General features: G+C 45.3%; 2 protein-coding genes across 5 annotated transcripts in view; both read left to right on the forward strand.

The window, feature by feature from the left end:
* LOC115315831 (F-box only protein 7) overlaps positions 1–3451 on the forward strand; it is a 57001-nt gene extending 53550 nt beyond the window's left edge. Inside the window, exon 10 of the mRNA XM_040219692.3 lies at positions 3201–3451. Coding sequence (XP_040075626.1) covers positions 3201–3340 — 140 coding nt within the window. The 3' untranslated portion in view covers positions 3341–3451. The remainder of the gene's footprint in view (positions 1–3200) is intronic.
* A 7074-nt stretch (positions 3452–10525) lies between these two features.
* The window catches only part of LOC120847727 (ras GTPase-activating protein-binding protein 1), a 40087-nt gene continuing 34253 nt past the window's right edge, over positions 10526–16359 (forward strand). Inside the window, exons 1-3 of one of the 4 annotated variants that reach the window (XM_042292470.1) lie at positions 10526–10589; positions 12025–12160; positions 15764–15935. In XM_042292470.1, the coding sequence (XP_042148404.1) occupies positions 12066–12160; positions 15764–15935 (267 nt within the window). In that variant the 5' untranslated portion in view covers positions 10526–10589; positions 12025–12065. Of the gene's footprint in view, positions 11380–12024; positions 12161–15763; positions 15936–16359 lie in introns of all 4 variants that reach the window. The other 3 variants (XM_042292471.1, XM_042292472.1, XM_042292473.1) reach the window with 3 other exon arrangements.

The raw sequence follows: 16359 nt of genomic DNA on the forward strand, positions 1-16359 counted from the left end.
GTACTTGGGGGAAAGGAAGCATAGAGAGCGCTTGAAGACCTGGTAGCCATTGAGGCCACTCTTTTAGTGTTGTCTTGCGATGACCCAATTATTTTTGTCCGAAAAAACGGCGCTGATCATTAGAGGTGTAGCTTAATTTCTAGCTTGTTAAGTTTTAATTCTTTTTTTTTTTTTTTTTTTATCTGTAAACTTTATTCACAAGGTGTTTGGGACATATTACATTATGTGATTTGATACTTAATTGTGCATTGTCAGATTTTGTTTATTGTTTTAATATATCTTGTGCTTGATGGGGCACAATAGGACAAAGAGAAGGATGCATCAGGGGGACTGAGTGAGTGTACATGAGCTAAGAGCATACTGAGGCTTAGCCAGTCGTGGACAGAGTTCTCTTATTGGCTGCCACTTACCATGGCTTCCATAACATTCCGTAAACTTGGAAAACATGCGTTTAGCTTTGACTGGTAACTGAAACGGGTAACAGGCTACGTACATATCTTTGGGTATAGTATTCCCATTGAACGAGGTCAGCAGTTACTTTAATGCTAAATAAATTCTCGTATCTTTTTGTAAAGAAAAGGAAAATGTAGTGTTGAAGAATTTACTAAATATGTTGGATTACACCTCCAGCAATTGAAAGATGACAAAGACAGACGAGGACGGTCTTTGTCCAATGATGTTTTAAGTTTTCAATTCCTGGAGGGAATGTAGTGGAATTCGTTCACTATCCTTCATGCAGTGATATCTATCATGTCAGTTTTCAGTTGAGTTTTTTTGTTCTTGGCATATTCAGCCTTAAAAAGCCCCTGAAAAGAAAAAAAAATTTTTTTTTCTTGATTAGTCTGGTTGGGACACAAGTGTCAAAAAAGAAATTTATGCTAAAAAAAATTTTTTTAGAGCAATATTGATGGCGCGAGACACGATTTAGTTAGTAGTCACCTCCTTTTTACTTGTTTTCTCTCTCGGCATTTCAGGCTCGTGGAGGAGAGGTGGATCAGCTTCGCTTTCACGTTGCAGTGGAAAGAGCGAATTACCATCTTCTTGAGGTCGAAAGAGCGAATGACCATTCCGTGACATCATGGACTTCGTGCGCGGAATTTAAAATAAATCTCTCGCCGTCAATATTGTTCTAAAAATATTTTTCTTTCGCATAAAATTTATTTCTCAACACGCGAGTCCAACCAGACTGTTTAGAAAAACATGTTTTTTTCTTTTCACGGTCCCAGTAATTCTGTTGCATGTTTGTTTAGATAACGAAAAGTTAGTAAGCCTCCATGGGCATCTGGTGTCTCCGCTTCAGATTTTGCCATCGGAGTACCACCACTAGTCTCTAACATGCATCACGCACTAGTGGTACATGATGACCGCGTGCCAGTAGGATGCTCATCTAGATAGGAATGGGTGGGGATTGTACTCGGGGTCACTAGGTTCTGTAGTGCGACCTATTGCTCCACGTGCTCCGAAGTGCATTGCATTAAATTACATTCTACCACCGATCCCCTCTCGATTTTACACCTCCAGGAATTGGAAAAAGCTCATAACAATTAAAAGGACAAGAACAGACAAGTGCAGTCTTGTTCTAATAATGTTTTAATTGAGCTTTCAATTCTTAAAAAGAATGTAGTGGAATGGACCTTTTCCGAGAAGCCATTATTGATTATTGGAACAAGAGACATTGCAGTCTTGTTCCAATAATGTTTTAATTGAGCTTTCAACTCTTAAAGAGAATGTAGTGGAATGGACCTTTTCCGAGAAGCGTTCTGCGCATGCGCAAGTGCCCGGTGCCAAGTGGCGGAAGTCGGCACTAAAAATCTAGGAAATTCGGAAGGAGGCTGTGGGTCAGCGAGTAGAACACGTAGTTGCAGCATATATATAATTATGTTACGCAAAAAAAGGAAGTGGACAGGAAAAACACGACGTTTGGGTGCACGCGACGGATGCCCCTCTTTGAAGTTGTGTTGGTCACGCGCCGCAGCTCAGAGAGTGCAGAAACTAGTAGCGTAGCTCCCATTATCGATTGATAGCACAGGTAGGTCACTTCCTCGATTTTTAGTTTGTGCAGCCACCGCCTGGTGCCGTCGGTACGTGGAAAAGGTCCATTCTTTATACATTATTTATGCCAGTTATTCATCATGTCAGTTACTAGCCAATATGTCAGTTATCAATGTGAAGCGCAAGTTCGTCTGCTTTTTGCACGGGGGTTGCGATGATTCCAGAACGCCAAGCTCTCATTGGCTGATTGAAAAAAATAGTGGTTAGGCCTCAAGGCATCCAGCACTGAGGTCTACCCACTATCTTTTCACTCAAAGCCAATCGGAGCTCGGCGACGTTGTGATGTCACCACAACCTCTGCACAAGGAGCAGACAACTTGCCCTCTTTATAGAGCTCTTTTTTTTTTCCTTGGCATAGCCAGCATTTTTTTTGTATAGTGCATCTTTCAGAAATTTGTCCCTTTGTTTAGAAAGTGCCATTGCCCTGTGCTAGGACCACTAAATAAGCTAGACGCTTCAAATAACAACACTTCAGTCATAGACTTTTTTTTTTCTTGATTGGATTTAATGGTGATTCCTTTGTAACAGGGCACTGCTCACCGGAAGTTTAGGTGAGGGTCTGCCAAAAGCTAGCTCGGCTAGGCCCACCTAAAGCGCCTCATTGTCTTCGCGTTTGAACACTGCATGAGGCCCACCTCTCGAGCAGCCCTTGGAAGCAAATGCACTGAAACTAGTGGCCCTTGGAAGCAGCAGCAATGGAGCACCCGCTTGCGGCACGTGTCTTGCGCGTTTCCACTACCATGGTTGGTTATACTTGTAAAAAACGCCTTTATCAAGGGGCATTAGGCCTGCCAAATGCGTATCCAAGGCTAGCCATCTTGGTGCTTAGAATAATTGTTGCCAGTAATCGAAAGCTTAATCTGAAATTTGGGGAAACGCTTTTCCATTCTCCAGAATTGTTAGAACTGTCTGCGCCACAGAAAACCAATGTCGCTCGAGCTTCCTCCCACTGTACACGTCAAGCTGAGGAAGTCGCATTTTCAAATCGTAGCCACTGCCAAATGTGCCCGCTTTGCACTAAGCACCAAAATGGCGGTGCTCACAAGGTAATCAGGAAATTGAGTACTGACACTCTACTCGTAGCTCATTTAGTGTCTACCCTGCACATGTCACTCCTGCGGTGAAGCTACTCTCCTGTATCTTTTCAGCTCGCCCTCCGAGGTTCTCACCACCCTATCTTCCAGAGTTACCCCACCGCATGCCCGATCCGGCGTTATCAAGGCCTTACTTCAGTCGTTTTGGCATTCTCCCGCACCAGCGGTTCGGACCAGGCTTCCAGTTCCTCTGATGTTCCTCGGGCCTTCGTTATAGCCATATTTCGTGGGCAACAAGGGGAGGGGCGGGGGGGAGGGGGGGGGGGGGGAGACAATCGTGTGATAAAAATTGCTTGTGGAACACATCTACTGCTTTACTGAATGTTTTCTTTTACATAATTTTTGGGCTGCCTTGCTCGAAATGAAATATCTTAGTTGTATTGTTTCATCTTGGATGGTTCCTAGAGAAAGCATTGACCAGGCTAGGGTGGCTTAGCAGATACCCCAGCCTAGCACTCAGTTCTGAAACTTTGAGAATGTGACGCTAGCGGTGATGATAAAATACAAAAGTTTGAGCGCATGACATTACCTTGATCAAAAGATACCTACTAATAAAAATCAAAATTTTTTCTACGAGTTGACATCCACCTAAGCCTATGAGGAGCACAAATTTGTCTACTTCTTGCACAGGGGTTGCGATGATGTCATAATGCCAACTTCCAAGCTCTCATTGGCTGATCGAGAAAAATAGCGGGTTGACCTCAATGCCTCTAGCATTGAGGTCTACCCGCTATCCTTTCAATCAAAGATCAGAGCTCAACGTCTTTCTGACATCACTGCAACTGCTGTGCAAGACGCCGACAACTTGCTCTTCGCATAGATTTTCGTCAAACCAGAATTTGATTTGTGGGTGCCTGTAGCAATAATGTCAGTGAAAAAACTTGTCAGCATGAACGAAAACAGTATTGTCATTCTAAGTGGCCGGTTATTTCACTGGCTACGGGTATCCACAATCTCAAATTGTGGATTGATGAATAATAAGCTTAGGTGAGCCTCGGCTCGTAGAGAATTTTTTTTTTGTATTTTTTGACCCAGGTAAAGTCATGGGATCAAACTTTTGAATTTTGTCACCAGTGGTAGCGTTATATTGTTACGAAGTTTTAGCTTTCTGCAATGTGTAGTTTATTTATGCGGGCTAAAAAGGGTTCACTACGGTTAATCGAATGCCATTTCATCGAAGCATGTTTTAGAGAATGGGCACGTTTTATCGAAGCACGGTTTAGAGAAAGCAGAGCCTCAGTTTAGAGAAACGCCGTTTATCGAAAAGGGAACGATTTTTAAAAAAAGGCTTTCTTACTTCTCGCGTGAATCACTGGTGCGCGTGTTAAGCCATGCCCCCCGCTGCGCTCCCGCCGCTTCACGGTTGCAGTCTGCGGCGGCTCATTATAAAAATGTGAACTCGCCTGATTTACCCGTACACGCTGCTTCGCGGCGGCCATTCGCTAAAAGGAGGCTCATCGCCATTTTCTCTAAACTGGGTTCTCTATAAAGGGATTCGATAAACCGGGGTCGGTAAAACGGCGTTCACTAAAACGAGCTTCTTTAAACCGCATGCCTCCAGGCTACTAAAAAGCCGGGTTTACCTTTCTTGATCAGGGAAAGTACAGAGTGTTCCTGAGAAAAAGAGGATAAATAAACATGTGCATTGCAGAAAGCTCAAACTGTGAAAATGTGAAGGTTGCGGTTGGGACAGAATGCCTAAGTTTGAGGATATTATGTTTCCTGGATTAAAGGATACTTGAGAAAAACAAAATTTCTCTACGAACCGACGTCCGCCTAAGCCTAATATCGTCAAAACCAGAAATGATGTTGCAATTGTTCGGGCGATTTATATCAGTGAAAAACACTGATCAGCAAGAAAGAGGATATTGTTTTCTTTCTTGCTGACAAGTTTGCCCACAATGTCATTTTTTGTTCTGATAAAATTAGGCTTAGGTAAACGTCGACTCATAGGAAGTTTTTTTTTTTTTTTTTTTTTTTTTCAGTTATTTTTTGATTTAGTCAAAGGCCGACGACTGAACTCGAAATTCTGCAAGGCAGAAGATCCTCCTTACCATGGGGGAGGAGGGAACAGCAACGGTGTACAGGGTAGAAGGCGGGAGAGGAGGAAGCGAGGGAAAAGTTGAAAGCGCGAACTGGTCGTCGGTCTTTAACATCGGCCATGTTCTAAAATTTACTTGATCTTACTCCAGGGTAAGGGTTTTGTTTGTGCGTCCTGCGTTGGCTCTGTGGAGAAATGCGGAGAAAAGCTCATTGATTTATTTTTCTTTTTTTTACATGGAGGCTGTTGGATTATGCGTAACATTTATCAATTTATTAGGGCGCAGCTCTTAGGGGCCCGTTCCCGGCTTGAGCGGCGTCGCCGTCGGCGTAACCAAGGTCATCCCAAGGTCACTTGACCCCCAAGGTCATCCCAAAGCCACCCCAAGGTCACTTGACCCCCAAGGTCACGTGACACCCAAAGTCACGTGGCTCCCCAAGTCACGTGACCCCCGATGACGTCATCAGTGACGTCACTGATGACGTCACCGGCATCCGCATCGTCATCGTCATCATCACTGATGACGTCATCAGTGACGTCACTGATGACGTCACCGGCATCCGCATCGTCATGGTCATCATCACTGATGATGTCATCAGTGACGTCACTGATGACGTCATCAGTATCCGCATCGTCATCGTCACGTGACCCCCACCCAAGGTCACTTAACCCCCCCCCCCCCCCCCCAGTACCCTTCACTCCTCCTCCTCAAGAGCTGCGCTCTAATTCGGCGTTGTAAACGGCTTTCACTTTTTATCATTAAAATTCGTCAGCTTTCTAAGAAAGAAACTCCTTTTTCATTATTTGGTAAGCTTATCGGGTATATTGCTCCCAAATTAATAATTACGGGCGAGTGTTTTCTGTTGCTTGCTCTGTAGGGCAGCGAAAGCCCAACTCAAACTTTATGAACTTGAAGAACAGGGAAAAGTTTGAAAACTTAATAATGTCTGCCTAAAAACAAAACTGTAAATGCCGAAAATCCGAAGTGCATGCGCAACAACGCGGTGCCTGAAATTCTCTTTAAAGCTTTTGGTAACCTTTGAAAACAGTATAAAACAGTCAGTAGGATATCCAGGCTTTTTTCTTTCATGGAGAAGCATGTTTTCTAGCCGTTCTGGTGTTTCCACATGTTGCCTTTGTGTGATAGTGCCCTTCTACGGCGAGCCACCCATGACCTCCAGAGCTGCATACTGGCAACGTTGTTACTCGTGACCTATATAAGAAGTAGTCTTCTGTAAGGTAGCAAATAGGGCGAGTTGGTAAAGGTCATGCATGATGAAAACCGCTCAAACGACGACGACGGAGTGAAGACAACAAACACGACAGGACGAAGCTGTTCTCGCTACTAAAGTTTTGTTAGTGAAATTAACAGAAAGAAAACAGCGTAGCCGACACTGATTACATCAACAAACACCTACTTATCTATTCGGCACTACACAATATTTGGAACCAAAACGGTTCACACGCTGCTGTTCATATTAGCTCGCAAAGAACAAACCTCTTTATTTAACAGAGCTACTGACGGCACACTGCAGGTTGTCAATAAATTGTCTTTTTTACCGGTCTACAATGTTTTGATTTTATACTTTCCGCTTCATTAATAAACAAAATGGGTGATTACTCATTTCTAATGAATTAATAAATATGCCCAATGAACTTCAAGAATAATACAAAGAAGTGGACATATTTTAATGAAGTGACTTATGCGAATTAAGTTATATTGCAACATTAAACGCAGAATCCGCTAAGTTAAAAAAAAGAATTGGTGAGCTTCTCTCCATATCCGCTCAAAGGTTGGTATTCGCTCACCGCATCTGCCGGTATTGCGGTGAGCTTTTCTCCGGTGAGCTTATCTCCGGTGAGCTTTTCTCCACCGCCCATTTCTTAAACAGACCGGCGAAATTTGCAGCTCTTAAGTTGCCGAAATCTGCTGACTTGAGCGCGGGCGAATTGAGGCGCAACCAATAACGGCGCAGTCAAGGCTATGGCATGGGCACAGCCAACATTGAGCTAAACGTCATCCCCATTGCGCCTTTTGCTTGTTTTTTCTTCTCCGGGCCAGCATAATGGGTGACGTCGGCAACATTTCCTCTCGGCGCTCAGCAGTGTCCACGTGATTGGCGTAACGCGCCTGCACAGCACGCTTCGTGGGAGCCGTACGGCCGCCTCGCCGTGGTCTCGCTGTTACCGCCGTCTCCCGCGTCACTACCGCCGTTGTCGTCTCACCAGTTTCTGATCATTGTCTCGGAGTTTCGTCCACACACTACGTGCGTAGACTTATGCCGCAGTTGTGCAGTCATCATTGAATGTCGAAAACGCCAAAACGTGGTGAAGAGTGTGGTGCAGATGACACTTGCACCTGGCACACGCCTGCCCCAATCCTGCCCGTCGTTGCGTAGAGGATCGCGTGACATACCATACCACGTTATAGCCATGTTCTTGGCAGCCCGTGGCCATGTTGTAGGACAGAGCCGAAGTATTGGTTTCAATTTCTGTTTGTCTTTAAAGGGACACTGACAGGGTATTTATGCTCGCCGAGGTTTTTATTTGTACGTGACACATGAGCGCCCAACCACCCAGAGCACAATTTGCAGCTCGAAATTTTTTTTCTTTCTGCCTGAAAACTGTCGAGTGAGAACCGGCCGGTTTGAGTTGCGCTCACTCTCTTCTCCGTGGTCACGGGCCGTTTTCTAAGGTTTAGACGCAACCACCAATGATAATCAAAGTCATTGGTCATCGAAGGCACACACTCAACAAGATCGTAGTGCGATAAACTGGCATCCCGTTCACGGGGCAAAAGTGATTCCCACTTGGCTGCCGCTGTTTTGTACAATTTTGACCGCGCGCTTGACACGGGACCGTACCAAATCCTGAGGCTTTTATGCAAATCTGAGCCTAGATTTGTATTGCGATCGCTATAAAAAACATGATAAACTATTTTACAGCGGAGCTGTTAAGGGCTAGGTTCCTGAGGATCGTGTCCGGTACCTAACAAATGTCGACACAAAACTCTGGACAGCTACCGCCATCTATGTGCGGCGGCAGCAACGAGACAACTGGCTTGTCGGCCTTGCTCCTAGATGGCGGCAGCCTTTCCACTCTGGTTTTCACCAAAGTAGAAAGGCTGAATTTCTCTAGGCGTCATCCTAGATGTCGTCCTAGATTTCGTCCTAGATGTCGTCCCTGAGGTCGTCCTTGAGGTTGTCCCCGAGGTCGTCCTAGAAGTCATCCTTGAGGTCGTCCTAGAGGTCGTCCTTGAGGTTGTCCTCGAGGTCATCCTAGGAGTCATCCTTAAGGTCGTCCTTGAGGTTGGCCTTGAGGTCGTCCTAGGCGTCCCTGAGGTCCTCCTCGAGGTCGTCCTTGAAGTCCTAGACGCGTCGTCTTCTAGGCGGCGTCCTTGAGGTCGTCCCATCAGAGTACAGCTTCGCTGGTCTTCCTTCTTCACCAGAGGGGAAAGGCTGCAAGTTTCTTTTCAATACTGTTAGCCCCAGAGATCAGTAGCTGCGTATGATTTACCTGTGCCATCTGCACTGGTGCAGAAGAGCGTAGGGCAGTGTACTTCCGGTATCTGTATTGAGATGCGACCGGGTCCGGAAGTACATTGCCCTACACTTTTTCTGCACCGGTGCAGGAGGTGTATAGTAAATTGAACGCAGCTAGTGTCTAGCTATGATAAAACGCAAAAGGCAGCACCATAGCTGCTGGCATCTAGTGGAGGATTTGTGAAGCTGCCAGAGTTTTTGTCGTAAAAGCACTATGTTGACTTAAAACAAACGGAACATAACTTATCTCATCGATTCTCAATAAGCAATTATTTGTATGGGATACTTCATTAAAATCCAGACGTAACACTATAAGGTCACGTGTCTAGTGGTCAAAAATGTGCAACATGGCGATGGCCAATCCACGATTTGCAAAAAAGCTGCTGCGCATGCGCGAGCAGATGTGTGTGGTTGGAAAACATGTGGGCATGTTGGCTATTCCTAGGCTGCGACAGAGGCGCAGGCGCGGAAGCGAGTACGGTTGAGCGAGAGTTTGCGAGTCGCTTTGTCGCCATGCCGGCCCACTGTGTTGCGTTTGGTTGCACGAATTACTTCTACGGCAAACAGAACGCCAAGTAGATTTCCGTCGGCCAGGCTGTATCCTGCGAAAAAAGAAGCTTGGATAGCTGCCGTGAGGAGAAGAAATACGGACAGCTCACCACGGCAGCCGGACAAGCACTGCTGGATCTGCAGCACGCATTTTGTCACGGGTACGTCGATTTTGCAGCACCCGGAAAAGGCGAAGAGTTTCACGGACAGACATCTAGCGGCAAGAGCTTTACATCCACGTGCTTCAAGGCAAACCAAAACCATGCATCACGAAGCCTAGTTGTTTTCCAACCACCTTCCAGCCTCGCACCCAAAATGTCGAAGTTTCTGGCGTTGCGCGAAAGGTGGCGCGCACTATTTTGCAAATCGTGGACTGCAGTGCGGCTTACTAATTGAAAGAGCTGTCATGTCTGTGCGTGTTCGTCCCTATGTGTTTTGTTCTTTCGTGTTTCAAGTAATCTGTGCGAACCTGCTCTGTGTTCATGTTACTAATTCGGCTGCCAGTTTATCACACTAAGGCCCTCTACCTCGTTGCACACACTCAACACTTAAAAAAGGTAGAAAGTATGATACCCATTTTTTGTGGCTTCTAAAAAGCGGTAACTACGTTGATTAAAAATAAAAAGTTTCCCAACCACGTGACTTCCGGCAACACTCTCCTCCTCCATATCTGTTCTTCCCCATTCCAATTTCGGTTTCGGTTTCGAGTAGTTGCGTTATTTTACTTTTTTTTTTTTTTAAATATATGTCATGCTGTAGCAAAATATTGATATAGTAATCTTCTGACACCATGTTAAATCGCCCCGCAGAAAAAAAAAATTGAGTGGAGTTGCCCTTGAAGTACAATGTACTTTCAAAGTAAAGTAATCTTGCCCAACGTAGGCGCATCTCCTTCAAGACTGTATAAACATACAGCCTTGATGGCTGTATGTTGATACAACTTACAGGTGCAAAACAGGATATGCTGTAGCCATCCTCACGCACGTTTATGGAGTGTTTTTATGTCATTTTCTCTCTTGGTTTTTACACAAGTAAACAATTTCTATTAATTTTGTATAGTTTCGTTGTTGGGTAGGCTTAAAACCGACTGTATAACAGGAAAACTCTTAGTAGCTTTGTTATGAAACGAGTATTTCTCAGATTGCCGACTTTGTAATGTTTGCTCGAACTTTTCACGAATTTTGATTGATCTCGAGAAAACTTGAGAAAATTCGAGTGTTGCGCGAAGCGCCACGTGACGGTAAAAGTTGCCGAAAAATCACACTGGCGACTACTACGGGGTTCTTTGATTTATCTACAGAACTGACCGGCGTGAGTGGTTTTTGATGTTTGGGTTATGGGGGTTAGCTATGTTTCTGTACGAATGTGAGCGAATTTAGCCACGCTCTTTTCTCTGCGTTCCGCTAGAATGCCGCATTAATGTCTCGTTTCTTAGAAACAGCGAGGAAAAAAATTTATAAATTGCTTAGAAGAATTGTTAGTGTTAAGAGACTGAGAATAGGGCTAAGCCTAACGTCAAGAGAAGAGAGCATTTTCGGAGTGTTGCATCGAAATCTTTTATCGGAGAAATTTTTTTTCGTTTTTCCTGCAATGTAAATTTTTGGATGGGGCTTTTGTGGTTTCGATCTCACAATTTAGTTCACTAAATACTTGGCGAACCCAAACGATTCCGCGCTGTGCTTTAGCTCTCTCCTCACAAAGGATGGCGTAGTTTTTTTCTTTTAGCTGCAAGGTAACTGTTTTTCCCTTTTTTAGCGTTCTGCTCCTTCCTAGCTAGCATATACATCTATGGTCAATTTAAGTTTTCGTAGGGTTTCCACTTGCATTTCGGGCTCCAATCGAGCTTTGTTAAGCGCTCGCGATGTGAAATGAGTGGCACATGTGCAGGCGAGTAAGCATGCGACGTATGACTCATGCAAAACCTACCTAACCTTTTTTTGAGTTTTTTTCTTCATATATTCGAAAACAAGTGCTCTATTCGCATTGCAGGTGCTTATTTCTCCTCCCGAACAGTCCTCTCTTGCAGTACGTGTTTTGGTTTTTTTGTTTTCATTAGGGTATCCTTTGCCTTCTGTGTATCTTGCTGTGGTATTTGAGGACGGTATGTACCCCTTCATGCTGAAGTGAAATTTAGTGCGTTTGAAAAACGCAATTTGCCTTGCGCATTTACTCTGGATGAATAGTGCAGCAGCGCCCGTGGCGCAGGTGTCCGGGGTGCGCCTGCGACGTAGTACAAAGAGCGACCGACCATCGGGGTTCACCATCTTTTCGGGCGTTGACGCGATGTTGCCGATGCTGCTGCACTCGCTATTCCATGCTTCGCTTTGGGCCTTACACATACTTGAGCCCTGAGAGGGTTGCAGGATAGTTGTCCTTCTGTCGGTACTCGACTAGGATTTTCCCGAAAAGAGTTGGTCAATTTCGCGTCGGTCCCAAGTGTTGGAACAGACCTTGCATGAACCGATGATGTTTTCCTGTAGATCTTGCCGTTCTCCTTTTTGTGGTTTTACAAATTTCTAAAAAAAGAAATGCGAAAGTATGGTTGTAGTTTTGGGCATTCTATGATGAGGTAATTTGCGTCTGATGCCCCAAGGGTGGGAGACAATGCCTGAGTCCCCCATAGCTCTTGCGGGTCATTGCTGACAATTCTCCTCTGAGGAATGCGCCCCATCTTTGCAGGCTCGTATACTTTTTTAGGAAGGAATTCAGACTGCCCGCCAACACGTTTAATTTCCCAACTTTGCAGAACTGCTTCCATCTCCACAGCCTTCGTTTGGCTCTTGAGTCATGGTCATGGAAGCGCCGTCCGCTCTCTGCATAGGGCGGGAGTTCGTTCGGCAGTATTACACGGTGCTCAACCAGTCCCCCCTCCACCTGCACCGGTGAGTACCTGCGTTGCACTAGTGTAGTTCCGGCATCTCCCGCCGAAAACGCACACTTAGTTCCTGTCCTGCTTGCAAGCCAACAAGGAAGTTCAACGAGAAGTGGAACTGGCATTGTGCCACCTAACAATTGGTGTGGGAAGTTGCATTTTTTTTAACCTTTTTAATTTTTCTTTTGTAAGTGCTACTAAAGCTGTGTGTGCAAAGGCAGCTTGGAAAGTTGTTGGGTGCATATCTGCACGAGAGCTGAGGTCCATGGGCTGGTAGAACAGGTCAGCATTTGATGCCCTGGCATCATGCAGTTATGAGATGGGGTCCTGTAGGGTGGTTATGGTAACTTCATAAATCCTTTTTTTTTTTTTTCTGCTGACATTTTTTTTTTCTGTTTTTTTGGCCATATCAATATGTTCACCTTGGGGGAAAAAAACCAACTTTATCAGTACCAGGAAGTGTGTAATATGCACTGTTCTATGGAAGGGCTTCTGGCAACTTGCTGTTGTAGATATTTGTGTGCTTGGCATGTACTTCCCTCACGTGACAAAGTGGCAGGCCTGTGGACTGTTATCACAATCTGAAGTATTATGTTTTGTAAACATTGGAATGGTCTACACTTTTAGAAACATGGAGAATGTAACGGGTATTTCAAATCAGTCGCGTGCTATCAGGTAATGGGCCACCTGTAAAGCTATCAGTGGTGACCTTGCCCAAGATAGTTCCACATTGTTTGCAAGATGAGTGAAAGCTGTGAATCAGTTCATTGTGAGTCTGTAAGGCTGACAGCCCAGAGTAACATACATTTTAGCAAATTGGCAATATATGCGACTCCTATACTTGGTTCTCTAGTGCCCAAGTCCCACCAGAGTGACAAACTGAAACACCAGACTCTGACAGGTCTCAAACGTGCAGCATGCACGTGAAGGTATCTTTGGCAGGCTTTCAACTTCGCACTTACTGCACTGAGGGACTGCAAGCTTGCCAAAGATGCTGTCACTAGTCACCAACTCTTCAATGAAGAAAGTCAGAACAGGGGGGGTGGGGGGGGGGAGGGGAGGAGAAGAGAGGAAAGGAAAGGAGAGGGAGGGAGGGGGAGATAGGAGAAGGGAGGTGCAAGGGGTGTATACAAATGATGATAACAGGCACCCGGCTTGATTTCCGGCTTGCCATTGCTCTTGCATTCTAAAGCCTCGCAGCCAACGCCAGACACCACAGCATTGTTTGTGCGATTCGTGTGAACTTCATGTTTTGCAGAGTGGCGTGCATTGTTGGGCGTACATTGGATCGCATATAACATTTCTAACTCTACTGTCTGGACCAAATCCAGGACATAAAGCTGTCCCGACAGGGACAATGCGGAACTCAGGACGCTTTATGAAAAGTCGGGACAGTCCTGGTAACCTTAGCCGTCACGTGCATGCTGCACGTGCTTGAGGCTTGTCGGTGTCGGCTGTTTCCCTTTGACGCTCTAGCGGGAGGGTGACAGGCTAGTGAAGGCAACAAGTGCAAGCTAGCAAATGCTCCTTGCTTTAAAACGTGCCTTTCTAGTGTGTGCACTTATCCAGCCAAATCGCCTTTCAAAGTCACAATCTCGTGCCTGTAGCGTTTACTGCGCTACAAGCTTAACGGTGAATTTTATAAATGCTCATCCATGAAGAGATTTTTTTTTATTCCTAGTACTATACCTACTGTCTTCGTAAAGCATTGAGCAATATCCTTTAGACATTCAGTGTTTTGCGCACACACACACAAAAAAAAAGTTTATAATTTTTTCTTTTTTTAATTCATTTTTGTCATTGTCATTCTGGAAGCTAGCAACATGAGCAGGACTATCATGCTAGCAGTTAATCCTGGTTGAGTTTGGAGATCCTCAGAAGTAGCCAATTGGAGGGGAGCCCACCATAGCTAATAGCCATTTGCAGCACTGGTTGCTTTTGTGGAAAAGTTGATATCATTCTGATGTTGCAATCTTACTAGAGAAAAGGATCATCCCATTTTTTTTATTGTCGGCTTCTATTTTGCAGTTCATTTAAAGGGACACTGACACATCAAAATCATATTTTTCTTTATTATCCGAAACGATTGAAAACGATGCCGGGACATTGCCCTCGATATTCGAAACTTGGGAATTCAGTATGTCTGAATTAAAAAATCAATTTCCAAATGCCGAACTTGAAGTTCCCGCGTGATTTGCACCAGTGCAGTGAGTCAAATTTTTGCGGTCTCCTGCGACTCGACTTTCTTTGGGACCTTCGCCGTTACCACAGCAACCCGAGGCGATGAGGAGGTGAGCAGGCGGGATAGAAACCGGCGCGGGAAAAAAACTGTTTCTTCTCCGTCTCACCGATAAGCCTCTGCTCGAGCGCCGCCAAGTTTTCAGAGGGAGGATACAAATCCAGGACGCGACATCACACCGAAATCTGATTTTTGGTATTTCAGAAAGAGGGGCCATAGTGCGTTCGCAATTGCGTTAAGAAACATGTTTTACGATTGCCGTTATTAAATTTGATAGAAATTTAGCTTACAAAGCTTCTAAATTTCCTGATTTTTGTTGTCACCGATCAAAAGAAGCAAGGAGGTGAGCGCAGGAAATATAAACGCCAAAAATAAAAAGGCGTGCGCGCGCGCGGGGAAAATTTTTTTCGCAATGCGGTCTTTTTGCATGTCTATGACTGCAACTTGCATCGTCTTAGACAATAAAAAATAATTTGACCTTTGGGGTGTCAGTGCCCCTTTAAGATGTCCTATGCGAGTCTTCCCAATCAATAATTTACGGAGCATCTGTGTGGTGTCTTCATTAATTTTCAAGCTAAGCCACATCCTTTTTTTTTTTTTTTATGATCACCTAGGCTTTGTTTGAATGTGTAATTTTTGTTTGCTGTCAGTGGATTTGTATGAATTAAAAACATGTTGGTTTGGTTTTAGAACATCCTTTTGCAGTGGCACATTAGAACTTGCGTAAAATTAAACTTGTAATTAAAGTCTTCGCAACTGCGATGAATGTCAGCTTCGGTGTATGTGCCGCTGCTGGTGGTCACTCTCAATGCACTCCATTGCCAGAAGTGCACTTTGTTGCAGGGTGTGGGTGCCCTCACTGGTAATAGAATATAGCATGTGCTTCGTTGCCTTTTAAGCGTTTTCACGTTGGCTTCTTTTGATTGCGTGCTGGTCGCTGGACGCGACGGCTGTAGTAGTGAATGGCGGCGAGGCATTTCCATGATGAAGTAATTTGCGTCTGAGCTCTTGCAGGCGGACAAAATGCCTGTTGTCCTCCAGGTCTGCCCGAGTGGTGTTGACAATCAACTTCTGAGAAAGCCTGTCTGCCAAGTCTTGCACATAGCTGTGCGAGCAGAGGCTCATTAGGTTCCATCCGTAGTTAAATTTTGACTCGTAAGCTGGAAAGCATGTAATTGTGATGATCAAGATTACATATAATTCACAAAAGGGCAATGGATTGAGTCACTAGCCCCTTTTAATCCGTACCTCCAGTCTTTTCCTGTGTAGAGTTTCATAGCGATGACTGCACCCGGTTGGCCGATTAGCCCGTTCTGTGGTTGCATGTAGGCTGCCCCTCTCTCCTGGAGCTGAGTCTTTTTGTGGGCCATGCAGGTTCTACAGTCAGGACTCGTCGTTTGTGCACGGGGGCCCCGAAAAGCAGCCGTGCGTGACGGGGCAGCATGACATCCACCGGCGCATCATGCAGCTGAACTTCCGTGACTGCCACGCCAAGATCAGGCAGGTGGACTCACACTCCACCCTGGGCTTGGGAGTGGTGGTGCAGGTGAGCAGAGGTTCCTCCTCGGAAAAGCTGTTACCGTCCCACGGCTGGGCAACGGTGACAAAACTGAAGTCAACTGGCCACTAGGCCATAGCATGGAGTGCGAGCGATTTTCGCTTGGCAGCAGATCAGTTTGCTTTTGACAACGTCTTGTCGTTGAAAGCTTTGGTGTCGAGTGTAGAAACCACCAAGTTTGTCTGCGGTGGTGTCTAAAGTAAAAACCACTAGATTCGACTACTAGCGACTGCATCCGTCCCACCGTCGTCCGTGGTCCGCTTTCGGACGGTGATATCGTGAAAGGGATTAGGCCTAAGGACGGTCGCGTCGCTCTCTGTGCTAAGTGAGCTTTGTACGGCGCTTTTTTTTTTCCTGCAAAAGGCAAGCCAAAAATGCCCTAAATAGGTTTGCAATTTATAGAGCACGATTA

Source organism: Ixodes scapularis, unplaced genomic scaffold (genome assembly GCF_016920785.2).
Source record: "Ixodes scapularis isolate PalLabHiFi unplaced genomic scaffold, ASM1692078v2 PGA_scaffold3__209_contigs__length_174095766, whole genome shotgun sequence".
Taxonomy (NCBI): Eukaryota; Metazoa; Arthropoda; class Arachnida; order Ixodida; family Ixodidae; genus Ixodes; species Ixodes scapularis.